The 27,184-nt window shown below is 42.3% G+C and overlaps 3 protein-coding genes across 11 annotated transcripts in view; 2 read left to right on the forward strand and 1 right to left on the reverse strand.

The window, feature by feature from the left end:
• The window catches only part of map4k5 (mitogen-activated protein kinase kinase kinase kinase 5), a 57,863-nt gene extending 56,221 nt beyond the window's left edge, over positions 1-1,642 (forward strand). For all 6 annotated transcript variants that reach the window (XM_086183460.1, XM_086183462.1, XM_086183463.1 and 3 more), the window contains one exon: positions 643-1,642. In XM_086183460.1, the coding sequence (XP_086039586.1) occupies positions 643-730 (88 nt within the window). In that variant the 3' untranslated portion in view covers positions 731-1,642. The remainder of the gene's footprint in view (positions 1-642) is intronic.
• Positions 1,643-4,735: 3,093 nt separating this feature from the next.
• On the forward strand, positions 4,736-24,164 carry cdkl1 (cyclin dependent kinase like 1 (CDC2 related kinase)). 4 transcript variants are annotated; one of them, XM_086183601.1, is made up of 11 exons: positions 4,736-4,866; positions 5,829-6,059; positions 6,949-7,070; positions 10,229-10,301; positions 11,248-11,338; positions 19,878-20,078; positions 21,125-21,207; positions 21,442-21,498; positions 21,806-21,967; positions 22,532-22,584; positions 23,345-24,164. In XM_086183601.1, the coding sequence occupies exons 2-11, from the start codon at positions 5,892-5,894 to the stop codon at positions 23,358-23,360; spliced, it is 1,026 nt and encodes a 341-aa protein (XP_086039727.1). In that variant the 5' UTR covers positions 4,736-4,866; positions 5,829-5,891; the 3' UTR covers positions 23,361-24,164. The 4 variants fall into 4 exon arrangements, with proteins under 4 accessions (XP_086039727.1, XP_086039728.1, XP_086039725.1 ...); XM_086183602.1 differs by having other exon boundaries at positions 21,806-21,926; XM_086183599.1 differs by lacking the exon at positions 22,532-22,584.
• dmac2l (distal membrane arm assembly component 2 like) lies at positions 20,832-27,166 on the reverse strand. The gene is made up of 5 exons (XM_086183603.1): positions 27,113-27,166; positions 26,320-26,528; positions 24,828-24,999; positions 24,275-24,407; positions 20,832-21,877 (listed from the first exon to the last, which is right to left on the reverse strand). Exons 1-4 carry the CDS (start codon positions 27,127-27,129, stop codon positions 24,293-24,295), a joined length of 513 nt encoding a protein of 170 aa, XP_086039729.1. The 5' UTR covers positions 27,130-27,166; the 3' UTR covers positions 20,832-21,877; positions 24,275-24,292.
• Positions 27,167-27,184: the final 18 nt, after the last annotated feature.

Genomic DNA, 27,184 nt, shown 5'->3' on the forward strand with positions numbered 1-27,184 from the left:
CTTGAACTTGCATCAATATTACAGTGCCTCTTCCTGAAGAAAATCTCACTTTACATGCAGTGTCTGTTTGTGCAGCAGCAGTGAACACCAAACTGAAGAAAATGTGGATACTAGAAGTTGTAGGGTTTATTTCATTGTTTGCTAAAAGGTGTCTGTGCTGCATAGTGGCAGAGTAATGATTGGCTGTGCTTTGAGAGTCCAATCCTAGTATGATTTAAAATGTGTCTCTGAGTTAATGACTGTTAGTATTAATGTAAATTAAAAATTTACACGAGTTTATTTACAGTTAATGATCTTCTGCAAGCTGACTGAATTTTCCAGAGAAGTGGATAACATGCCTATGATGAGTTGATTTAATAAACATGCATTTTCAGAGTTATGCTGAGCAGGGTTATCTGCTGGCGATAGCTCCACACTGAACACTCAATCATAGTAGTAATATTGCTGGATAATGTTGTTTTAATGTTTGTGTTTTATAACTTTACTATAGTTTTTTTTTTTTTAAATGGATCCTTTTTTTTGTCTCATGCTAACATGTTTTGCAAACCCAAAAGAGGCTCTTGAGCTTTAGTTCACATTCCACCTGGTATGACAGTCACTTATATATGATTTCTTCAATAATGTTCTTTGTCTCCTTGGCAGGGTGGTGGTCTTGGAGAGCCGGCCCACAGACAACCCTACAGCCCTGAGCAATCTCTACATTTTAGCTGGTCATGAGAACAGTTACTAATCTTCTGTCAGCAGCCAGACTATCCCAGAAAAGGGGATAAAATACCTACAATTTATGAGAAAACTTGACTGAGGTTTTAGGAAGCGTCTGGTTTTAATAACTTCAGTGATTCTGTTACTGGTGACTGGAACCGTAGGTCAATGAGGGAGAAGCCACGTCCGGATGAATTAATGAGTAGCCTGATACGAGCAACATGTTCGCTGTACCTTCACCCACCGTCTATGATGAAGAGGAGCAGGTAAAGCATTGTTACATAGCATTATTCTCACTTTTCTGTACTGTGTACTGAGATACAAACAGCTTATCTAGAGGTGTTATTGACAAAAGTGCCATTTAAAATTCACAAGAATTTGTGATAGTGGTAGCAATGGATGATGTTATCATGTGTAACATGTCACTTGTAATTGCTGCCAGCGGCACATTCTTCATTGGAGGCTTGAAAAGAGATTTTACAAACTGTGTAGTCAAACTAATTGATCTGTTTGAGCAAAATCCCATGAGCTATGTGGGTTATTTATGCAATATTTATTAACCTCATGTCAAGTAATAGGGTATATTGGATTTCCAGGCTGCGTGAACATAAGTGTGGTCCTGCTGTGGGCAGGACTTTGAAAGGATTGACTACCTAGTAAAATGTTCCTGAGCAGCTTTGAGTTATTTTTACCACTGTGTAATATAGTCGCTTCTCTTCTGTTCTGCTGACTTTTAGAATATAATGTAAAAAAAATCTTTACTCTCCTCTTTTATAGATCTTTTACTTCTCATTAATTGCACCATGTAAGCACTTTTGTACATTTTTTATTTAAAATAAAATGACAAAATAAGGGATGATGCTGGGTTCTGTTAACATCTTTTGCATTCCCTTAGCAAAATGTTTGATGTATGCTCTTTTTGTAATTAAAAATGCTGTTAACAAGACAATAAGTTGTTGTTGTTGTTGTTTTGTCTCGTGAGTCACACTCATATGAGTGTCCGCTGGGAGAAATGGGGAGAGATGAGTCTTAGGTTTTGATTTCCCCATCTTGTCTGCCATTCTTATGTCTACCTATCTGGTCTAATTGATGTCCGTGCAACACTTTGAATGTCTTCAGGATGATGTCTGCTGGATTTAAATGGCTGAATTTCAAAAAGTCAATCTGAGTCTGATAATGCTCCTAAAAAAAAACAGTTTATAGCAGCTGAAACTGTTTAATAACCATTTTGGTCTTTCCTGTCATTTGAGTCAAGTCAAGTCAATTTTATTTGTATAGCGCCAAATCACAACAAAGTTATCTCATGACACTTTACAGGTAGAGCAGTTCTAGTACCATGCTCCTTCAATGAATTTACACCCAACAATTCTCCATCAGCAAGCACATCATCCAGCAGTGGGGACAAAAACCTTCCTTTTAACAGGCAGGAACGTCAAGCAGATCCAGGCTCAATGGGGATGGCCTTCTGCTTTGACCGGTTGGGGGGAAAGAGAGCAGGAGAGCGGGGCAGAGACAAAGACAGATAATGGAGGAAGACAGATATGCAGAAAGAAAGAGTGGGACAGAGATAGAGAGAGAAAAGGAAGAGACTGATGGACAGACGGGGACGTGAACAGGTGGAGCTACGGGTGGCAGCTTGAGCCTCTTCAGGTCTGCAGCCTCCTCCAGCAGCACCTGGGATCTGGGATAAGGGGAGCCCGAAGGCTCCGGAGAAGAAGATGAGTTAGTAATAAGTGTGAGTATGATTTATGTATGACAAATATAGGAGGACAGAGAGGAGTAGAGAGAAGCCCAATGCATCATGGAAGATCCCCCGGCAGCCTAAGTCTAGAGCAGCTAAGGGCTAGCCTAAGCAGCCCTAACTATAAGCCTGATCAAAAAGGAAGGTCTCGAGTCTGCTCTTAAAGGTCGAGAGGGTGCCTGCATCCCGGACCAAAACTGGGAGACGGTTCCACAGGAGCGGAGCCTGATAGCTGAAGGCTCTGGCTCCCATTCTACTTTTAGAAACTCTAGGAACCACCAGTAACCCCGCATCCTGGGAGCGAAGGGTTCGAGCTGGATAATAGGGGACTAGGAGCTCTGTCAGGTATTAAGGAGCCTGACTGTTGAGGACTTCGTATGTTAGAAGGAGAATTTTGAATTCTATCCTGAATTTAACAGGGAGCCAATGCAGAGAAACCAGGACAGGAGAGACATGGTCTCTTCTACTAGTTCTAGTCAACACGTGGGCAGCAGCGTTCTGGACCAGCTGGAGAGTCTTTAGGGGCCTACTGGTGCAGCCTGATAGGAGGGATCCAGCAGTAATCCAGCCTGGAAGTGACAAAGGCATGGACTAGTTTTTCTGCATCCTTTTGAGACAGGATGTGTCTGATCTTAGCAATGTTTCGTAAATGAAAGAAAGCAGTCCTAGAAATTTGCTTAATGTGGGCATTAAAGGACAGATCCTGATCAAAGAGAACTCCTAAGTTCCTTACGGTCATGCTGGGGGCCAAGGTAACTCCTTCCAGGGTACCTATCTCATTAGATAGGGTGTTTCTAAGATGTTTTGGGCCCAGGACAATGACTTCCGTTTTATCAGAGTTTAATAAAAGGAAATTAAGGGTCATCCAAGTTTTTATCTCCTTTAGACAGGCCTCCAGTTTAGTCAGCTGATTTATTTCATGTGGATGCATTGATGAGTACAGCTGTGTGTCGTCAGCATTACAGAGAAAATTAATTGAGTGTTTCATCATAATGTGACCAAGAAGAAGTAGATAAAGGGTGAAGAGGATTGGACCAAGCACAGAGCCTTGTGGAACACCATAAGTGACTGCAGTGGTTTCCGAGGGTTTATCATTAGTTAGGACAAACTGAGATTGACCTAGTAAATATGACCTGAACCAGTTATGTGCAGAGTTTGAGTTTGTAAACTCATTTCCCTAGGAATGGATTCAGAAGACAAATGTCAAGTGGGTATAAGTGGAAGTTGGATTATTTAACCATCAAAGTAAAAGAAGAGAAGCTGTATTTTTCAAAATCTCGAACTCTTAATTTCATGTTCTTTTCAATGTTTTGTTAGCCACAGATGTTTCCTGTTAATTCTGAATAACTGTGTCAAATCCATTAAAAAAACTTGTACCAATCTTAATTGTCACTCATTTGATTAACCACCCTTTGTTTCAAATCACAAACTTTCACTCTTCTGCTGGTTGATGTAATCAAAGATTCACATAACTCATATCTTGGATAGTCCTTCTTGAAAACAACTGCACCAGAATTGCAAAATCCAAGACACAGCTCTTCAATGTATCTTAATAACAGTATGTTAATAAAATGTATGTGCAAATGACGGAAGATTTAAAATCCTATACCTGAAACATTAATTTTCTAACTATATGTGTTGTTTAAATTTATTTTGCTTGTGTTGTTAAAGTTACACAAGAAGTCTCCAAAAATCCAATTGTCAGGTTTTCACCAGCACTTGCATGAGGCATGCATTTGTGGACATGTCTGGTGTTTGGGGTTCCATGTGCAAAAATATCTGCCAATAAATTCATCTGTGAACAAACTTTTTAAGTTTTAGAATGAGTTCAAAGAATGTTTCTTGTCATTTTAGACATTTGAAAGCACAAGAATATTATCCAAAGCAAGGACGGTCAGATTTGTCACATTAAATAAAATTTTATTTGTATTGCACATAAGTGCAGCATAAAAGAGCAAGGAGATCTCGATGGGGCAGCCATCTGTCTTGACAGATTGGGGTGAAACAGAGTGAGAATGTGTCAAATCTATGTATCTAAGTATTTATGTTTACTCAGGTTACCATTTGTGTATTTGTTACTGTGACTGTTTGACTTTTTTACATGTGCTCAAATTGCTTGCTGTTTGAGTGCATATTGGAGTTGTGAGTACTTAAAATTGCACATCTCATTAGACAGTCACATAAATACACATTTGGGACAGTATTATATAATACATCAAACAAATAAAAAATAATGGGAGTGGTTTAGTTTTATTTTGAAAGATCTCACCGGAAGTTTAACAGAAACCTTGAAAAACATTGTATGTACGAAGGTACGTAGGTACGAAGCACCCGTGGATCTGTTCTCGTCTTCGTCTCAAGGCTGACGAACAAGCGTCTGAATCTCTGTGTGACACCTCAGGAGATTTGTCTTCCCTTTATACGTAAGTTAAACGTTAATGTTATGACTTTTTTCTAAAATATTTATCATAAGAAGTTTTATGAGTTTGCTTTCACTTGAGGGACAAAATACTGTTCAAAAGCCTTTCAACATCAGAAATGTAGCCCGAGCTGTTAGCTTGGTGCCCCCCCTCCATTTATTTATTTTTATTAAAAGGTAATTATTGTGGTTATGTAAATCCAGCACTGATTTTTCACCCTGTGTATTGTGTGTTTTCGCCGTGTTTGCTATTAGGGAAATGACGAATTTTCCGTGCATTGCAAATATAGTCCAATTGTTGGAGGGACAGGTGCAATATTGCCTCGAAGCAGTTTAATCTGTCCTTTGAGGAATTTAACTATAATATTCCTGACCCATTCAAGCGGTTGAGTTTGAGTGTATTACAGTGTATTTTATGCTGTTATTATAATTTCATTGCAAAGCCTTCACTCGTTTCCAACCCCATCAGTTCTGTTGTTTATCTGCAATTCTGATGTGAAATGAAATTCTGTAATAACTTTAGAAAACTGGGATATCTTTGTTCCAGAAAAGAACAGTAAATGAGTGGTGTTTTTTGCACACATATATTCTATGTCAACTGATATTCTGTTAAAAATGTTTTAGACATATATTGATCAAAGGTCACTTACTGAAAGGGATGCTCTCTTTTCGAGGAGTGCCCTGATCACATTCACTCCTGGAAGCTGCTCAATACAATCACACTCTCATCTTGTAGCCACTGAGCAGGGGTGACAGGCCCTCTGTAAGGGTGACTCAGAGTTAGTTAGTTTCTCTAACTGTTAGACCACAGCTGTCCACTGCCTGTTGTGTAAAAAGTGTTAACAGTAAATTAAAAGTTTAAATATTGATATGGTGATACTAAAAAAAAACCCAAAACAAAACATCATATGGATTGTCACTGTATCCAAGAAAACATATCCCCTGTCCCTTCTGGTGTATTATCAGGTTGCTAGAGACATTCCACTCTGCTTGCGAACACCTTCACATGCCTGCTTGTCCAGCCTGAGGATGGAGAAGTATGAGAAAATTGGGAAGATTGGAGAAGGTTCCTATGGTGTTGTCTTCAAGTGCAGAAACAAGGACTCAGGGCAGATAGTTGCTATTAAGAGGTTTGTGGAGTCGGAGGATGATCCAATCATCAAAAAGATTGCACTGAGGGAGATTCGTATGCTCAAGGTAGTGACACTCTCGGAATAATCTTATTCTGCCCCTGCAAAAATACTTTGCATTCAGAAGTACTACATTACATTGTACAATCGATAGGGTTGCAACTGGGTGAGATTGTAACTTTTTTTTAAATAATTTTGCGGTTCTACAGTATGCAGTGTTACACAATTGTTATTTGCAACCATTTTTCTAATAAAACTGGTAAAAAAAAGTTTCATATTTGAAAATAAGGATCAATGAGGGAGGCTGCAGTCAAGTTGCACTGTTTTAATACATGAGAACAGTAAATGTACTCAGTACAATAACTGTTTATTGTAAAGAACTTGAGAGCCTTAAAAGATCCATTGTTGCAATGTGACATAGCAGAGGACCATTTTTCCAAAAAAAGACAAAAAGGGTCATGGTATGAAATAGCAAGCTGTTATTGTCCTGTGTTGTGAATTGTGTTTATCTATTGTTTTGACAACTTTACTTAAGGCCCTGGGTTCAAGACAGTTATGTTTTGGCACCCATCTTTGACCAAAAATCTTTTAAATATGCATCATTATTGAGTTTTCTTTTTTAAATTTAAGCCTTTTAAGACCACATTTGTTGGTTGCATTACTATATTTTATTATAAATGTAGACATACTGGTACAGTTGGTAGTGCCTTAATTATTCATGCAGCAGTTGGGTGTGTTAGTAGCATCCTGGACACCAGGGGCTCATAAATAGGGTAGAAGGGGAACAGGTCGTCAGGGGCAACAGCATGTTTACTGCTTACTTTAAGAGTGAATGACAGATGTTATAACAGACTTTAATGCTTCACATATTTTAAAGTAAGTTAAATGGTGTGGATATGACAGTATTACCCTGGACAATGTGCAGCAGGATTTACAAATGTTATATGTTTGTGCAGCAACTGAAACACGCCAACCTGGTGAATCTAATTGAGGTGTTTCGACGGAAACGGAAGCTGCACCTTGTGTTTGAATACTGTGACCAAACAGTCCTCAATGAGCTGGACCGCCATCCCAGAGGGTGAGTGACATGTGCTGTTTTGCCAAATTATCAGAAACACAAAGATTAAAAAAAAAAAACTTTACTAAAATAGCCCTGCAATAAATCCTCACTTGATGAGGTGTTCAGTTTTTATTGAATGCATCATATTGCAGTTGTATGCCTCTGCGAAAGTGTGTATGATGTATGTGTTGACTTTAAATATTAGGAACATAATTAAAGAGTGGGCGGCATGGCTTGGAGGTAGAGTGTCCATCTAGCAACCGGAGGGTCGCTGGTTAGATCCTTCCACCGGTGACCATGTCGAAGTATCCTTGAGCAAGATCCTGAACCCCTAATTGCTCCTGATTGCCCTGCAACGGACTGGCGACCTGACCAGTGTGTACCCCACCTCTCACCAAATGTCTGCTGGGAAAGGCTCCAGCCCTCCCTGCGAAACTTAACAGATACGCAGTATAGAAAATGGATGAATGGATAATTACAGAGTACAGGAACAGTATAAGCCAGTCCACTTCAACACCTTCACTCATTTATTTTATTGTTTTGAAGTTCGATTAAATGCCCTTAAAAGTTGCAGCTCACTGTTACAGTCACTCTGTTATACTAAGAACCCAAGAGCATAAATCTGAGTACACTTGGTTTTCATTACACAAAGTGCAATGTAAATTGGATTTTCCTTACACTACATATATACCACACTGTAAATTCTGCTTTGTCCACCTTAGATGGGCACAACGCTTGTCTCCCAGGAAGCTGACCTGCTCTGTGAGGAATGTTTACAGTGACGTTCTCCCAGAGTGCTTTGCTAGCAGGGAGCTGTCTGGACTTTTAAGGCTTGGCCACATTTTATACAGAGCATTTTGGCTGTCTGGTTCCCCCCTCTGTTCCTGGCCTGTAGTGTCCTGGACACAGGGTTCAAAAGAAGACAAAACAAAGTAGGGAGAAAGGGAGGAGAGTGATTGTTATGAATCACCAGTCACAAGGCTTAATTTAGCCACTTCCCCAGCAACACTGATAGATGACGGTAGCTGAACCAATAAAGCTTGTGTTGAGCATCAGGGTTTACAATAGGAATCTGTTCCCTTCCCTCCACAGTCGAGGGAGAGGAGATGTCTAAAGACAGCAGCAGAGAGGAGAAGGCATATATTTCTGTCTCTCCATTATCAAAGAACATACCCACATTTATATACATGGAGATTATCATAGATTTTTCTTTATGATCACAAATGTTTTGACAATTGCACAGAGCAAGCTTAGCTCTACAGCCATAGTTAAATGCTTAAGGATGGAAATGTCAATTTGTTTTAACTGTACATCCTGAATGATACCTCATCAAATATTAGATGGATTCCAATAAAGATTCGGTAAATCTTGCTCCCCAGAGGTATTATCCTCTTCCCATGTTTTCTCTAGTGCAATCTGCAAGGTGACATTTGTGGTTTTGAGGGTAATGTCTATGTGACTGTCAGATTGCTAAAAGATTTGGTGCTCATATTTAGATTGCATCAGTATGTATTCTAAAATCTTTGTTGATTCTCTGACATTTTCATCCAGTGTGATCATCAGGTCCAAATTGCAACTTGTGAAAAAATTTGACAACATGCAGTTAGACTATTGATAAAAAATTCCTTTAAATCAGCATGATAGACTTAAAGTACATTCAAAATATAGATGCACAATATTGGGCTTTTTGGATGATGTCTTAAATGTGAATACTTTTACAACTGATTTGGCAATATCCAGTATTTACTGATGTTGATTTTGTCTGTTTAAAACTAAAAAAAAATTACATGATATTCATATTTTTAGGGCTGCACGGTGGTGCAGTGGTTAGCACTGTGGCCTCACAGCAACAAGGTTCCGGGTTCGAGTCCCGGCTCGGGCACGGGATCTTTCTGTGTGGAGTTTGCATGTTCTCCCTGTGTCTGCGTGGGTTCTCTCCGGGTACTCCGGCTTCCTCCCACAGTCCAAAGGCATGCAAATGGGGACTAGGCTGATTGGATACTCTAAATTGACCGTAGTTATGAATGTGAGTGTGGATGGTTGTTCGTCTCTCTATGTTGGCCCTGCGATGGACTGGCGACCTGTCCAGGGTGTACCCCGCCTCTTGCCCGTTGACGCTGGGATAGGCTCTAGCCCCCCCCGCGACCCTTAATGTGTGTAGGAATAAGCGGAAGATGACGATGGATTCACATTTTTTACATACCGAAAAACACATTCAAATTGTGACTATACATGTAACAAACTAGCCTATACTATACATACTTTACTGTGTTGTTTAATTAACAAGAACACCAGATAATGAGCGAAGAAATCAAGATGTAAGCAAAACTGGGCCATTTAACATATTGGCTGTAAGACAAATATATTGAAAAATGATCAGTTGCTGGGCTGCACGGTGGTGCAGTGGTTAGCACTGTGGCCTCACAGCAAGAAGGTTCTGGGTTTGAGTCCCGGCTCGGGTTGGAGATCTTTCTGTGTGGAGTTTGCATGTTCTCCCTGTGCCTGTGTGGGTTCTCTCTGGTACTCTGGCTTCCTTCCATCGTCCAAAGACATCAATTGGGGACTAGGCTGATTGATTCTCTAAATTGACCGTAGGTATGAATGTGAGTGTGAATGGTTGTTCGTCTCTGTATGTTGGCCCTGCGATGGACTGGCGACCTGTCCAGGGTGAACCCCGCCTCTCGCCCCTAGATGCTGGGATAGGCTCCAGCCCCCCCGCGACCCTTACTAGTAAGGACTAAGCGGAAGATGACGATGGATGGATGGATGATCAGTTGCTTTTGAGGGCACCAGATATTTCTACGTGGACTCTGCATGTTCATGTTCCTGTGCCTGCGTGGGTTCTCTCTGGGTATTTCGGCTTCCTCCCACAGTCCAGAAACATGCAAATGAGGACTAGGACTAGGTTAATTGAATACTCTAAATTGATCATAGGGATGACTGTGAGTGTGAATGGTTGTCTGTGCAGGGCCATATATGTTGGCCCTGCGATGGACCCCGCCTCTCGCCCGAAAGGATAAGTGGTGCTTTTATGATGACATGCTGATATAAACCTGCATAAATGCTCTAAATCTGGAGTGATAATAGTAAAATATATTTGTAATTTATGTCTGATGCAAGTTGACTGATATTTTCTGTGCCAACATGGACCTTATTGTTTGTATCTTGTTTGACAGTGTTCCAGAGCACCTTGTAAAAAGTATAACACGGCAGACACTTCAGGCTGTCAGTTTCTGCCACAAACAAAATGTAAGTTGCCATATCTGTCCTATGTTGCCTATTCATGCAACATGTTTTCTAGGGCTGACCCAAATGCATTGAGGTTTCATTCATTGCCATGGCAATCAACAGCCATGACTATTCGATGGTGTTGTGTTTTGTTTTTTGTTCTTTCATTAGGCTACATCAGTCATCCACAATAAGGTAGCAGTGGTGCAAAATTGTGCATTATTCATGATGCAAAGCATGAATTATCTTTATTTATTTTTAGACAAAGCTTGAACTTCATAGTGTTGAGTCACAGCTCCCACATCTGAAGTCAGCAGCAATGCCCGGAACCTACCATAGACACCTGACCACTTTCAAGAGCATTACGTCGGCACCATGTCGAAATTGTCAATCATCTGAAATCAACTTCCAAATTTGCCAGAGTGCAAGACCTTCTAAATGAACCTGGCATATCACAAATCTTCTACAGTTTTGGCTAATCAACGAAAAAACGGTAGTCACTGCTGAGCTTTCACATGTTATGAATGTGGAGTGGGTGTGTATGTGTGCGTTTGCTAGCAGGGAGGGATGCTTTCTAAAAATTTCTATATCTAATCTGTACTTAGTGCAATCTGAATTCTATTGAATAATGATTTAGGTGAAGCTTTGATTATTCACTGGTAATTAACAGCTAAGCTTCAAAGCCCAAAAAAATGGTATTTGGGACAGCCCTAATGTTTTCAGATGTTAGACCCTTTTTTTGCTTTGTCTTGGATTCCTGCAGTCTCTTACCAAGTCCAGCTTCCCTTTTACACAAACATTCCTTCCTCTTGGCTGTTGAGCTGTCAATGTATCTCCTAGACAAAACAATTGCTGAAATGACCCCATTTAACTGGGGGTAGCTGTCTTCTTTAATAGTTTTTCAAGCTGCTCCTTTATCCTCAGCATCTCACAACCTCATATATCTGAGCTGTTTCTGTCTCTACAGTGTATCCACAGAGATGTCAAGCCAGAAAATATACTAATTACCAAACACCAAGTCATTAAACTCTGTGACTTTGGATTCGCACGGATTCTCAGTAAGTTCTTCAAACTTTATTGACCATCTCCTCTCGGATATGACCCAATCTGCTGGGCAGTGCTTTCACACTGTGGATAGTTGGAGCTCTCTGATAATTCATCAAGCCATATACTATTTTAACCTAGTCTTATCTGTTATCTGTTGGTATAAACTGGTATAAAAACTAATCTTATCAGAACCCTTAGTCCTCATGACGACCAAAGACTGGTCTTAATGTGGCAAAATGTAATTTTTGCATTTTTTTTGCTATATTTTGATTTAAAAGTGTCAGTTGAGGTTAGGGTGATGTTGTCGATTATAAATGTAAGTCAGTGTATTGTCCAAACAGATATACTGTAGTTTCACAAACCTCAGTGTGTGTGTGTGTCTGTCTGTCTGTGGGCCACTGTACATATGTATAATTTCAACTTTTGCTATTTGAAGGCTATAATCTGCACCACTGTTGATATTAATTATTGTGCATGGGCACATGCCTTTAAACATCAATCCACACCATTGAAGTTAATGAATAGATTTGAACAATGTAAATTCAACAGCACCACTAAATACAGCTACAAAAAATTTACTGTGAAGTTGCTTCAACAGCTCTGTAAAACTGGTTCATCCATCTATCCATCCATCCATCCATCTTTAACCACTTATCTGTTTTATGGTTCAAGCTGTCATTCGGCAAGACGTAGTCTACACCCTGGACAAGTCCCCTGTCCATTGCGTGGCTCACATGAAGAGGCAGACAACCGCCAAACAAGAGTACCGAATAATATTTGGCACCTGAGTTTAGGCAATCTTGCAAGCAATCTTTAGCACCATGCGAATGGCGCTATGTGTGCGCTGTATGGAATGTTCAGCTTCATTTTGGTATTTGGAGGGCATGTAGTTAAAGCAAAAACCACAGCACAAAAAGGCAATCATTTGACATCTGGTCTAAGAGTTAAGCATAGGTAACTGGACTTCTTTTGGTGTAGAAGACATTTCATCTCTTATCCAAGAGGCTTCTTCACATCTGAAGAACATCCACCATGACCTGGATGGCTGAGAACCTTCGCAAACATTTGACACCTAATTATTTGAAGGTGTGTTTCGGGTGAAACATCATTCAAACCAATCATGCTTCATTGTGTCATCCCTTAAAAACCCAAGTTGCACTAGGACCTGGCCTATTGCTATTTCAATGGCGCACAGTTTTCAACCCTCGAGAAGGGAGCATATCTTATATGGAAAAACAGATCTCTTGACTGCCAGATAATACATGTGAGTGTACATCTTAAAAAGGGGCAGCAGGTACACTTAAGAGCCATTGGAGATGAAGCAGTGCTGGGAAGTGCTAGCGGTCCTTGTTTCCACATTGTCAGGCATATATAAAACCAGATTGCAATGCTGCACATCTGCTCGAATAAAGGGAACACTTAAACAACACAATGTAACTGCAAGTCAGTCACACTTCTGTGAAATCAAACTGTCCACTTAGGAAGCAACACTGATTGACAATCAATTTCACATGCTGTTGTGCAAATGGAATAGACAACAGGTGGAAATTATAGCCAATTAGCAAGACACCCCCTGTAGTGGTTCTGCAGGTGATGACCACAGACCACTTCCCAGTTCCTATGCTTCCTGGCTGATGTTTTGGTTACTTTTGAATGCTGGTGGTGCTTTCACTCTTGTGGTAGCATGAGACGGAGTCTACAACCCACACAGATGGCTCAGGTAGTGCAGCTCATCCAGGATGGCACATCAATGCGAGCTGTGGCGAGAAGGTTTGTTGTGTCTGTCAGTGTATCCAGAGCATGGAGGCGCTACCAGGAGACAGGCCAGGGGCCTCATGTATCAATACTTGCGTGGAAAAACGGCGTTCGCAAGAATCCCGCAAGTTGCGCACGCAAAAAAAATCCGGATGTATCAATCTGTGCAAGCGCAGGAATCCACGCACGTTTCCTTGACACATCCCAATTTAAATAACAATATGGAAAGAGGCACTAACATGACCTCAAGGTGGAGGTCAAGCGGCGTAAGCTGCCTTCCCAAGGAGTGCCGGCCAGACAGGTGGGGGTCAGGGAGAGGGGCACCTGACGGAATTTGAGCAACGGGTGGCCACAGTCATGGGCAGCACCTCTGTGGGGGGGATTGTTGCCACCAACCACTCTGACTCCGAGAGCCTGGAGGGTAAGTAGTAACTCCATTTCTCACGCAACATTTCCACATGCTTTGCCACAGATGTAAACACAACAAATACACAGAATCAGCCATTTCAATAATATGTTAAATGTTTAACAGAAATTTATCCGTCAGCCATGCCGCCGACATGCAGCACCCCTGCCGGCTCCCGCGCCAGCCTGTCCGCTGGCTCAGAGTCATCCACCAGGACCAACGGTATTCGGGCCAGCCTGTCCCCCAGCACCAGCACCAGCACCAGGCCGGCAAGTGGCGGACGGTCCTCCAGCCCACCTGGACCCAGCGGCGCATCCTCCAGCCCACTTGGATCCGGTGGGAGGGTCCTCACACAGGCGGTCCTGCAGTCACTGGAGGACATTATTAGGGGAATAACAGGGATCAATGAGCGGCTCGACCGCCTGATAAATGTTCTGGAACGTTTAGTGGACAATATAAATTAATCTGGCTTCATGAATCGTGTAGTAGCATCTTACCCATTCACATTGTGGAAATGAAATTCTGGCGTGTGAGGACGGCTGCCCGGCCAGGATCGGCGTCCATCCCTCCAGCCTCTGTGTATCAATGATCTGCACATTGGAGTGGAAACCCTTACGATTAACGTAAGCGTATTCCTCATGGGACGGCGCTTTTATGGCAACACGAGTGCAGTCAATGGCTCCGATTACATTAGAGAGTCAAGCTATTGCTGCAAATTGTGCTTGAATATTGGCCTGTTCAACCGCACCGTAAGGGAATGTAATGTACGTGCGGGAGAGGCGGATGATCAGGTCCACCACCAAGGGCATGGCCTGGCTGAGGGTCGACTGGCTCACCCCGGAACAGTCCACCATCTCTCGCTGGAAGGAACCAGTGGCCAAGAAGCCGAGCCTGCTCAGCACCAGTGTCGGCACTGGCACAGCTCGGCTCCGAGTGGTTCTGCACTGGAGCGCCGGGTCGCAGCTCCTCACAAATTTGCAGGAAGATGGCCCGTGGTAGCTGAAACCAGCTCATCAGCCAGTGGTCAGAATTGTGGAGCAAGTCTTCCCACTCCCTGAAATTTCGCTCCCGTCTTATTGCACTGTTTGCCACGTCCTCCAACAGCGCAAGTGCTGCCGTTGTTGAAAGTTCAGCACAATCGTGAAGGCTCTTTTATAGCAGCTTAAGAAATGCCAACAGGTGTTTGTATTTGTGTTTTGGAATACTTTTTTTTTGCCCAATGTATGTGCGGTTGTCATGACCGGTTTGGCAGTGGGTCAGTAATTGTGTGGGGTGGCATTTCTTTGGGGGCCGCACAGCCCTCCATGTAGCCTGACTGCCATTAGGTACCGAGATGAGATCCTCAGACCCATTGTGAGACCATATGCTGGAGTGGTTGGCCCTGGGTTCCTCTTAATGCAAGACAATGCTAGACCTCATGTGGCTAGAGTGTCAGCAGTTCCTGCAAGATGATGGCATTGATGCTATGGACTGGCCCGCCCATTCCCCAGACCTGAATCCAATTGAGCACATCTTGGACATCATGTCTTGCTCCATCCACCAATGCAACGTTGCACCACAGACTGTCCAGGAGTTAGCGGACGCTTTAGTCCAGGTCTGGGAGGATTTCTCTCAGAACACCATCCGCCACCTCATCAGGAGCATGCCAAGGTGTTGTAGGGAGGTCATACAGGCACGTGGAGGCCACACACGCTACGGAACCTCATTTTGACTTAGATCGAAGCGAAGTAAAATCTGGTCAACTGGACGTAAGTTTATCTTGAAGACGTTTCACCTCTCATCCGAGAGGCTTCTTCAGTTCTAGTGAAGAGTGTGGAAACTCCAGCTTATAAACCTATGTGGGAGTGGTCAGTGCTATTGTGGTGGAAACGACCCTCCCGAGACTCACCTGGCCTCCCCAAACGACAGTCGTTGTGCGGTGTCAGGGAGTTTCAGGGGTGGTCGTTAGGGAGTTTCACCGACCACTCAGATGTTAATGGGCTGTGCTGGCATCAGCCGTTCCACATGGGTCTTTCAGCTGAGCTCTTTGGGGAAGTTTTGAAAGGACTTGGTTGTAAATAGGTGAAAGGAAATGTCGCAGTCCACCTCCTCTGTTCAAAGATGGTTTCTCTATCCTGACGTGGATTGCTTCTTTAACTCCTCTTTCAAACCATCTGTCCTCTCTGTCGAGGATTTGGACATGATCGTCCTGGAAGGAGTGGCTTTCCTCCTTGAGGTGGAGGAAAACCGCTGAGTCCTGTCCTCCAGAGTTGGCTCTTCTATGTTGGGCCATGCGCTTGTTGAGGGGCTGTTTGGTTTCCCCTATGTAGAGATCCGTGCAGGCCTCACTGCATCTGACAGCATATACCAGATTGCTTTTCTGGCTGTGAGGGGTGGGATCTTTGGGGTGAACCTGTCTTTGTCTCAGAGTGTTGTCTGGTTTAAAAGACACAGGGATGCGGTGCTCATTATAGATTCTCCTTAATTTCTCAGAAACCCCTGCCACATAGGGGATCACTATGTTTTTTTCTCCTGCCTTCTTCATCTTCCCTTCTCCTGGAGCTCTCCTCCTTTCTGGACCTGGAAGAGGATTTTACAAAGGTCCAGTCTGGGAAGCCACAAGTTTTAAGTGCTCTTTTCAGATGCTTCAAAACTTCCCCAAAGAGCTCAGCTGAAAGACCCATGTGGAACGGCTGATGCCAGCACAGCCCATTAGCATCTGAGTGGTCGTTGAAACTCCCTAACGACCACCCCTGAAACTCCCTGACACCGCACAACGACTGTCGTTTGGGGAGGCCAGGTGAGTCTCGGGAGGGTCGTTTCCACCACAATAGCACTGACCACTCCCACATAGGTTTATAAGCTGGAGTTTCCACACTCTTCACTAGAACTGAAGAAGCCTCTCGGATGAGAGGTGAAACGTCTTCAAGATAAACTTACGTCCAGTTGACCAGATTTTACTTCGCTTCGATCTACGATGACCTGGATGAATGAGAACCTACACAGACATCTTGCCGAACACTATGGGAAGGACATCCTTAGTGTGGTGCAGGAATGCGAAAGGACTGCAAGGAAAATCGCAGACTACAGGAACCATCTACGTTTCAACCTCCGATGCCGCCAACACAACCTCATTCCCACTAGCCTACTACTAGGATCCACCGTGAGGGGCCACAGGGCCAGCAAGGTTTTGGAACGGGCCCAAATTCAGCTTCTCAACGAGAGAGTGAGACAGGTCCATTTCACCATCGAGGGACTAAAGAGCAAGCTAGATCACCTTAATCAAGAGTTAACGCCATTTTTGCCACCCGCCATCTTGGACAAGGTCACCTCCTTCGTTGGGACAGCCCAACTATCTCAACATCAGAAGAGCAAGGAGAGGCAGAAAAGGAAATTCGCGCGCCTCCAGTCTCGCCTCGACCGGGAACGAGAAGCAGAAGGCCCAACCCCAGCGGACTCACAGGACAGGTGGATAAGGAACTTATCCAACAGGGAGCTCACCAGTCCTGAGAAACGCGTCCTTGCCAAAGGAATGAACTTTGCTGTCACCCCGAAACATCTCCCGACTGTGGACCTCATCACTGCCACAGAATCCGCCATCAAGAAGAACAACCTCTCCACCACAGAAGCAGATGAACTACGACTAAAGGTCACAGCGGCCCTCTCCGAAGCGAAGGTCCCCTCTGCCAACCTCTCGGTCCAGGAAAGGAAGGCCTTGAATGCACTGAGCAAAGATGAGAACATCACCATCCTTCCGGCTGACAAAGGAAGATGCACGGTGGTCCTTGACACAACTGACTACCAGAACAAGATCAGTTCTCTTCTCAGTGACATTCGCACATATGAGACCTTAAAACGCGACCCCACCAGCAGCTATAAGAAGAAAGTGGTGGAACACCTACAGAAGCTGCAAAAGGGGGAAATCATCAACCGCTTGGAGTATCACCGCCTGTACCCCGGAGACGCAGTTCCACGGATTTACAGCCTCCCCAAAATCCACAAGGAAGGTGCCCCGCTCCGACCCATTTTCAGCAGCATAAACTCCGTGACGTACAACATCGCCAAACACGTCGCCACCATCTTAGCCCCCTTGGTAGGGAAAACCCCCCACCACGTCCAGAATTCCATGGACTTCGTGAACAAGGTTAGAGAACTCAAGCTGGACCCAGATGAGACCATGGTGTCCTACGATGTGACCTCCTTGTTCACCTGCGTCCCTACCGTGGAGGCTGTGGAAACAGTGAAGAAACGCCTACAGCTGGACAACACCCTCAGCAACAGAACCAACCTCAATCCGGACCAAATCTGCCAACTTCTGGACCTTTGCCTGAACACAACCTACTTCCAGTACAGAGGGAAGTTTTTCAGGCAAAAACACGGCTGTGCCATGGGTTCTCCCGTATCTCCTATCGTGGCCAACCTATACATGGAAGAGGTGGAACAGAGGGCCCTGACTTCCTTCAGTGGACCCTCCCCCACCCACTGGTTCCGATACGTTGATGACACCTGGGTGAAGATCAAGATTCAGGAAGTACAACCGTTTACAGCACACATCAACTCGGTAGACGTCAACATCAAGTTCACCAGAGAGGATGTGAAAGACAACCATCTGCCCTTTTTGGACTGCGACGTCTACATTCAAGAGGACAGGAGCCTGAGGGTGGATGTGTACAGGAAACCCACCCACACTGACCAATACTTGCTTTTTGACTCTCACCATCCTCTGGAGCACAAGTTAGGTGTCATCAGGACGCTGCAACACCGAGCGGAGACCATCCCCACCAGCGTCCAAGGTCGGAAAAAAGAACAGCAGCATCTGAAAAGAGCACTTAAAACTTGTGGCTTCCCAGACTGGACCTTTGTAAAATCCTCTTCCAGGTCCAGAAAGGAGGACAGCTCCAGGAGGAGGGAAGATGAAGAAGGCAGGAGAAAAAAAAACATAGTGATCCCCTATGTGGCAGGGGTTTCTGAGAAATTAAGGAGAATCTATAATGAGCACCGCATCCCTGTGTCTTTTAAACCAGACAACACTCTGAGACAAAGACTGGTTCACCCCAAAGATCCCACCCCTCACAGCCAGAAAAGCAATCTGGTATACGCTGTCAGATGCAGTGAGGCCTGCACGGATCTCTACATAGGGGAAACCAAACAGCCCCTCAACAAGCGCATGGCCCAACATAGAAGAGCCAACTCTGGAGGACAGGACTCAGCGGTTTTCCTCCACCTCAAGGAGGAAAGCCACTCCTTCCAGGACGATCATGTCCAAATCCTCGACAGAGAGGACAGATGGTTTGAAAGAGGAGTTAAAGAAGCAATCCACGTCAGGATAGAGAAACCATCTTTGAACAGAGGAGGTGGACTGCGACATTTCCTTTCACCTATTTACAACCAAGTCCTTTCAAAACTTCCCCAAAGAGCTCAGCTGAAAGACCCATGTGGAACGGCTGATGCCAGCACAGCCCATTAGCATCTGAGTGGTCGGTGAAACTCCCTAACGACCACCCCTGAAACTCCCTGACACCGCACAACGACTGTCGTTTGGGGAGGCCAGGTGAGTCTCGGGAGGGTCGTTTCCACCACAATAGCACTGACCACTCCCACATAGGTTTATAAGCTGGAGTTTCCACACTCTTCACTAGAACTGAAGAAGCCTCTCGGATGAGAGGTGAAACGTCTTCAAGATAAACTTACGTCCAGTTGACCAGATTTTACTTCGCTTCGATCTACGATGACCTGGATGAATGAGAACCTACACAGACCTCATTTTGACTTGTTTTAAGGACATTACATCAAAGTTGGATCAGCCTGTAGTGTGCTTTTCCACTTTAATTTTGAGTGTGACTCCAAATCCAGACCTCCGTGGGTTAATAAATTTGATTTCCATTGATAACTTTTGTGTGATTTTGTTGTCAGCATATTCAACTATGTAAAGAACAAAGTATGAAGAATATTTCATTCATTCAGATCTAGAATGTTATTTTAGTGTTCCCTTCATTTTTTTGAGCATTGTACTTATGCACCTGCCGGCGTAGATGGAGCGCAAATTTACTTGCTAGTTAAAGGGTGAGGGTGCTTGGTGTGAAAACATATGTGCTGGCTTGAAACTAGCAATGATGCTTACACTTAACTGTGGGCCAGCGCTGTGCTTTTTGCGAGCTGTCTAAATACTAAAATGAAGCTGAACACACCCAGAAAGCAGGGTGCACACATATTGCAATCTGCTTACCATCTGGCACCATAAATGGCTTAAATCGTGCCCACAGTGTTTAATATCCTAAAAGTAACTTCATAAATCAGAGGCTGCCAACATAATTTAATAATGTAGCAGCAGAGGGATTTGTGAGAGTCACATATCTTTCTATCTTTGTCATATGCTTCACATCAGTGTGTGTGTGCTATGTATGCCTCAGCTGGACCATGTGACTACTATACAGACTACGTGGCCACCCGATGGTACCGGGCCCCCGAGCTGCTAGTGGGAGATACTCAGTATGGCCCCCCTGTGGACGTGTGGGCCATTGGCTGTGTGTTTGCTGAGCTGTTGTCGGGGATTCCTCTGTGGCCAGGGAAGTCTGACATGGACCAGTTGTACCTGATCAGAAAAACTCTTGGTAAGATAAAGCTGCTGCTGGACCTGATTGTCATAGTCTGCTGCTGATCAGAGGGATGCTGATTTTCAGTTTTACTGAGAAAAGAACATTGTCCTCATTCTTGCATATGAAAATATGTTATAGAGGAAGGAGATTTTGTCCAAAAACAACTATTAGCCTATACATGTAAATATTTAAGGGCGGCACATTGGTGTTGTGGTTAGCGCTGTTGCCCCACAGCAAGAAAGTTCCGGGTTCAAGCACAGGATCTTTCTGTGTGGAGTTTGCATGTTCTCCCTGTGTTTGTGTGGGTTCTCTCTGGGTATTCTGGCTTCTTCCGACAGTCCAAAGACATGCAAGATGGGACTAGATTAAAAGTATACTCTGAATTTACTGAATGTGTGACTATGAAAGTGAATGCCCATATGTGTTGGCCCTGCAATGGACAAGCAACCTGTCCAGGGTTTACCCAGCCTCTTGCCCGAAGGCAGGTGGGATAGACTCACGCCCCACTGCAACCTTGAACAGGATAGGCAGTAGAAAATGGATGGATATAAATATTTAAATATAGATATTAGTCCAAGTGTTTTAGTTGAGGATTTTTCTGTTGATAATACACAAAATCAAACAGGAGGAAGCATAAAAAATATTTAAACTGCCATTAAATTATTTGTAGGCTTGCACAATAATATTTGCACTTTAACACTGTTGGCAAAAACTGGTAATTTCTTAGTCTGTATATCATTTTACTCAAGTCTCCTTTTATTTTATAGAAATAATAGACATTGGTAAATATTTGCTTTCAGCGAAATCAATATTGGATATAAGCCAAAGAAAACCCTAAAATCCTTCACACACATCCTTAATTCATTGGAAAGTTATGAAATTAGAAAACCTATTTCCTCAGCTGCAATGAAATTTCTGAAATGTCCACACATCCTTGGATATAATGGAATCCTAAACAATAATAGAATCTCAAATGAAACATATTTTAGGAATATTTTTAATGATTCAAATGATTTTTAAGCTTATATTGATTAAATTTGCTTTGTTGATCTTAACTGCAGGAGATCTGACACCTCGACATCAGCAGGTTTTCAGCAACAACCTGTTCTTCAGCGGTGTGTCCATCCCAGAGTCACAGGAGATGGTGAGGAAGAAACATATGTGTCTGTCATGAATGTGTCTCTACTTTTGTTTATTGGTGAAAATGATGACGGTTACTCCATTAAATCTGCTTTACAGTGGTTTTGGCTAGGCTTTAACTCAGTATACAGAATTAAAAAATATAAATTGTGATGAAAGGAGAAAAATGAAGAGGACTAAACCAAGTATACTCCGAATTAAATAATCTTGAACAATCTAACCTTTTCTGTCTTTGTAGCAACCTCTGGATCAAAAATATCCTAATCTCTCAAACCAAGCTCTGAGTCTCATGAAGGTAACACTGTTAACCAATGATGTGAAAAATGTATTTGTAAAACAATGAACACAGCTGTTCATGTCCCGAACATTTGAATATATTCACTCAGAAAAAGTGCAAGTTTTAACACATCTTATCAGAAAAGCCAACTTATGCACAGCAAATGATAAACTGCATGTAAGTGTTACAAAATCTGCTGCATGTCACAAGTTATCAGAATAAATCCTGCATAATTTTGGTGACAACATCACCACAAATGTGGGTCAGAGGATGTGTCGGAGAAACACAGGCTTTTTTCCTCTCCTCATGTCATGTTGATGATCAGGATTGTCTGAGGATGGATCCGTCAGAGCGGTTAACATGTGATCAGCTCCTCCAGCATCCCTATTTGGACAGCCTGCAAGACAAGAACCAGAGTACATCCAGAGATCAGGACCACTCCTGCAGTAAGAGGATACATTTACCTCGCAAACAGCTCCCTCCTGGGGTAAGCAGCCCTTATTCAGGAGAGTCTGAATGTTTTAGTAAATACCTGTCTATTAAAATTTCCATTGCAGTTACAATTTCTTTGACAAAAGGTCAAGGAACAAAGGATTTTTGGGGGGGAAAACCTATTTTATGGAGAAAATTATTAATATCAGGTATCATGTCAGAACTCTTTATGGCTGAAGGAACCTGTTCTGCTCTCTGTAGTTCTCCTGTTTAAAGAGGAGAAAATGTTGAGAGCAACAAAAGCTAAAAATGGTCTTCACACAGAAGACATTTTGACTTGAAAAACTAATTGTAATTCCTATAATTTAGCATTATCCATGAAATGAAGGGTGAATTATTTTGAGTTTCCTGTCCAACCCAACCCAACCCAGCCTAACAAGGCAGAATTTAGCAAACCCTAATCATCAGAGATTGGTCTGGTAGTGTTTACCCATAGATTTGCTAGGGAGTGTACTTATTAGTCCAGCTTCCACTTGAGAATTATAATGTTATTTAAGTTAGGGGTTGTGCCACACTTGCAGTGATGTATGAATTTGTGATTTGCTTTTGACTTCTAAAGGGGGGACCAGCAATTGGGGGACATGACAGATGGTCTATGGATCAGAGTAAAAAGTAACGTAATTTTTGACTTCAAATAAATTTCATTATAATTGACCTAAATAGTTTTGTTCAAGATTTAAAATAAAAAACAAAAACCTGTATCCTGTCATCTAATTATTTTAAATATCTTTGTCAAATTGAAAAAAGTTTTAAGTATTCATAAAGCTTTTTAATTACTTACCTATATTGTATGTGCTTCAGTAGAATAAACTTAACAGCAGGGAGGCACAATGAAAAGCTCAGAATGCATAAAAATATGGATATAGCATATTCTACCCACTTTAAAATTCACCATAATAGGAAATAATACAGTAAAGCCCCTTTCACACTGCACCAAAAACGCAGGTCAGCACGGGCTTTTCAGCACTCTGAAAGGGTCAACTCGGCATTTTGACCTGCGTCAACTGACTCGCCAAGCGACTCGGGTGTTGTGCGGCTCGGCTTGGATCGCCTGCAGTGTGAAAAGGGCAACCCACGTTGTCTCAGGTTTCACACGGCCTTCCTGTCGTATCCTGATTTTGTCACTGTGCCGCCTGTCAGGCTTCGCCTGTAGCTTCTTCGGCTCCCTTCCAGACGAGCCAAATGAATGAATGTGCCCTAATGCCGAGCAAATGCGGGTCCAAAAACCCACATTGACACGCGTTTTTCAGTGTGAAAAGGGTATAATAGATTGATTGAACTGTGTGATTCCAATCTTTTTAATCAATGTGAAAAGAATTTATCACCACCAAACCTGCCCTTGGATCTAAGGATTATGCTTCTCTCCATGCAGTATTTGCCACAGCTGACCAGCAGCAGTATCTTTCCAGCTCTGGACAACAAGAAGTACAACAACAATCTGCGCAAGTTCAACTACCACCTACCAAACATCTAGTCCCACTTCTCCTGATCTATATGGCCCCACTCCTCCTTGTGATCTGGGCCCCTGAACACCATCAACAAGGAGCAGGGTTTTCAAAATAAATTAATTAATAAAGGGAGACTCTCGTAGCACCTTGCTCTTTAAAGCCTTTGGGTGGATCCAACAACGTTTTCTTTTGTACGGGCTTCTCTAGGAACTGATAGCACCATTCCTAATATAGTATGTCAACTCAGGCAGTATGTTGCTAACATCTCAAACAAGGAGCAATGTGTTTCTCTGCTCCCTGAGTAGACAATATTTTAGCTACTGCTTTGTCCATTTTGCCAAACTGTATTTTTATATCTCTGTAGAGTCTGTTGGAGCAACATGTTTGGTATTGAGCTTTATATTGTGCAGTTGCTTTACTCTAGTAAATTATGATGTAGAACACAATGCTCTTTAGTCATGTTTAATGATTTTGAAAATAACATTTGACATCAGAAGAGAAAGCAGTCCTTTGACTAACCTGAACTAGCAGCACAGTAAGAGTGCATTATCACCGTTGGTGCTAAGGATATTCATAGCCATCAGATGTTTGACAAATGCCAGATTAAAGAAAAAAGCTGAAGAAAAATGTTTTTCCTCATGAATTATCATATTAAGTATATTTTAATACCTTGCATGTTGAGATTAAAATGAATTATGGAAGAAAATATGTTGTCAACATAAAAGTGATTTTCTCTTTTCTGAATCGGATTTGTGACTTAATGATTAGCATGCAGGATCATGTGAGCACATCTATTCCCAGTCTTCAGGTTGTCTTTTTCAAAGACATTCATACAATCATTCAAACACACTTACACACAGGAGGACATTAGCTTAGTCCAGGTCCATCACTAAATCCAGACGTGGTAGTGCTGTCTGCAGTTTGTCAGATGTCATCTGTTTATCTTTGACTCCAGGCAGATCTCTGAGGAACAGATACTCCAGATTCCTGTCAGATTCAATTAATACACAATATGAAACTGCCGAGTCCTGGGGTAGCCATCAAGGTTGTTTTTTGTTTTGTTTTTTTATTTTTGCAGGCATAAAGAGAAAAAATATTTTGAGACCAGGACATCCAACTTTTTCCCTTGATTTAGTTCATTATGTGCCCTCCATTTCTTTTCTAATTTTTGAAAAAATTAAATTTCGTCTTGTTAAGTAAATGGAAAACGGACTATTTTTGTTAGTTCAAGATAACAAAATCATGGGAACAAGTTATAACTTGTGGCCTGAAAATAACTAGATCAAAAGGGAACATGAGCAACATAGTTGTTTTTCTATCTCTAGGGCCACTCAAGGGCACTGTTGAAAACCTACTAGTGATAGATAGTTCAAAATTCCAAATTTCGTAGCATAATGATAAACTCACCTAAGTTGGTGCAGAGAAATGATGCCCTTGTCAGTCACATTCCCACATGATACCACTTCCATCATGTACAGACTCTGCTTCAGATTCTCTACTGAGCTCAACTTCTCAAGGCAAGTGTCCTCAATGTAGATGCACTTGTTGAACTTTATCTCTTCTACATTCTTCAAACCATCTAGAAATGTTTGAGAAATAACATATTAACTCATACTCTGGTTTCCTCATTGCCAAAAAGAGTTGAACTTTGCACTAAATAAAATCTACAAAGACTCTGACACGTCACCAAAAAAAACAAAACAAAACAGCTGTGAGTGCATGTCAGAAGCAGTGTGTATCTGTGCATGCCCAGTGTAAACCATCAGAGACTCTTGCATCACTTTTACATAATCAGTCCGGCAAAGATACACTTTCACCTTCACCTTTCCTGTCTTGTTAACCCAGAGGGTAATCACTTTCAGGTCAAGGAGGACGTCAAGCACACATTACCAATTGGTGATTGATACAAAATTAATACTTGGACAAGGCTTTATGTATTTTTATTCGAACACCTATTAAGAAAAGTCTCATGTCTCTGAGAATGGTAATTCCAAAGGATGCAATACTTCAGAGTTTACATATCTCAACAACTAATCTGTTCTGATCTGTGACTGATCTGTTCAAGATTTGGGGGTGATACTGACAGTCCCTGGAAGATGAAATACGTCGGTTGATTTTATTTTATTTGTTGTCTTATTTATTGTGATTTTAAACTACAACAGCTGTTAAATTAAAAAAAAAGGTTTTTAAGTGACAGATTTTGCAGGTTATCAAAAGAGTATGTTGGTAGGTGGATTCATATTAATAAATACAATAATATGCCAAAACTTTACAAAAACAGAACTAACTAACTAAGGAATTTCATCTGGTATCCTTGATTTTTACTTTCTTGGTCTTATCCTCATGATCAGTCTTTAAGTATAAGAGCTGATCTGACCCTGGGCCTTGACCTGTGGCTGAAAGTGAACCTTTCATAAGTTCTTTTTTATAATTGTTAATTTGTTGTTAGAATACTTACTGATAGTAAAGCTGACATGTACAACACCCGCGTTATCCTGATGCATAGCTAGCTATGTTTAGGCTGCCTGAAGATCACATTGCACACTGCATGTTCCAATTAGGTGTTGCTGGTAGTGCTCGACATTACGAGCATGACTGTTTACGAGAGGTAGAATGGAGATGTTCTGGGGGGGCTGACTCTCCCTCATCTCACAGCGAACCTGGTACATCTGTTGTGGACATGTCCACAACATGTTAGTTCACAAGAGTTTTCTTTTACTTCTTTGTCTGCAAAACATTGTTATCTTCTGTTGTTTTAGTTGGTTGTGTGGTTTTAAATTATCATTCCTTGTAAAACCAACATAGAGTCTTAAATTCATCATATGGAAAGAAATAGGCATGGTGCTGGAACAAGTCAAAAAGGGGAAAAAAACAGTATTGTCTCCACTGTAACACTGACCCAGATAGTCGAAACCTTTGAACATGATGCAGGACTCAGCAGCATCAATGCCCTGGATCTTGAATCTGCCCAGGGGACCAGTTGGCAGTTCATTGTAGTCATGATGCCACCGGTCAAAACCTTCAAACCTCACTTTGGCACCACACCTCAGTAGCCACTCTGCTGCAGCTCGGTCTGGACCAACAGTTTTGATCCTGTCGTAGTCAACCCTGAGTGGACATCAACAAACATTCAAATTACGATTCATATACATGAGAATTTTAGTGGAGATGACAGAGGAGTTGTTGGTAAATAGAAAAAAAAACATTCTACTGATACAAAGTAAGTAGACCTAATACGAAACATGCTGCAGACAGGCTTTCCTAAAAGACCAGTTTAATACAATAAATATATACACAATATATTTAACAACACATACAAAGGAAATAATTTTCATTCTGGTAAAAGAAAGTCGTACTACTCTGTGAGGAATGAATATAATAACCCTGCCCATTGGCCATAAGGTTGACCAAACTCCCAATGAAACGTTTCATAAAAGTATGATTTATTGTAAATCTGTAAGAAAATGCTGTCTCACTGGTTGAAGACTGCATTGAGCCCACACCCGCTGATTCGCAGCAGAAATAACCGCTTTCTCCAAAAACCTCATCTCTTACCGCTGAAACATCAATAGGAAATAAATAAATGACCTCGTTTAAACTAAATAACTGCATGCATTTCTGTAAGAAACTGTACAGACACCGGAAAATTAGACTGAATTGCCAAACTTCTCTGTTGTATGTAGATTATTTACAGTTGCAAGGAGTCCATTAGTCTGTCCTTTCACCTACTGACGTCTAAAAACAACGTGCTTTCCCATTGGCTG

The sequence above is a fragment of the Aulostomus chinensis genome, chromosome 17 (genome assembly GCF_037954235.1).
Source record: "Aulostomus chinensis isolate RoL2024-O1b breed Wild chromosome 17, RoL_Achi_v1.0, whole genome shotgun sequence".
Taxonomy (NCBI): domain Eukaryota; kingdom Metazoa; phylum Chordata; class Actinopteri; order Syngnathiformes; family Aulostomidae; genus Aulostomus; species Aulostomus chinensis.

Coding starts and splice junctions, on each gene's coding strand:
- cdkl1 (XM_086183599.1), top strand. CDS start 5,892: ATGGAGAAGTATGAGAAAATTGGGAAGATTGGAGAAGGTTCCTATGGT. Junction 10,302..11,247: donor GTTTCTGCCACAAACAAAAT/GTAAGTTGCCAT, acceptor CTGTCTCTACAG/TGTATCCACAGAGATGTCAA. Junction 21,499..21,805: donor AAGCTCTGAGTCTCATGAAG/GTAACACTGTTA, acceptor GTTGATGATCAG/GATTGTCTGAGGATGGATCC.
- dmac2l (XM_086183603.1), bottom strand. Junction 25,000..26,319: donor CAAAGGTTTCGACTATCTGG/GTCAGTGTTACA, acceptor AAACATTTCTAG/ATGGTTTGAAGAATGTAGAA. Junction 24,408..24,827: donor ATTTCTCTGCACCAACTTAG/GTGAGTTTATCA, acceptor TGAATCTGACAG/GAATCTGGAGTATCTGTTCC.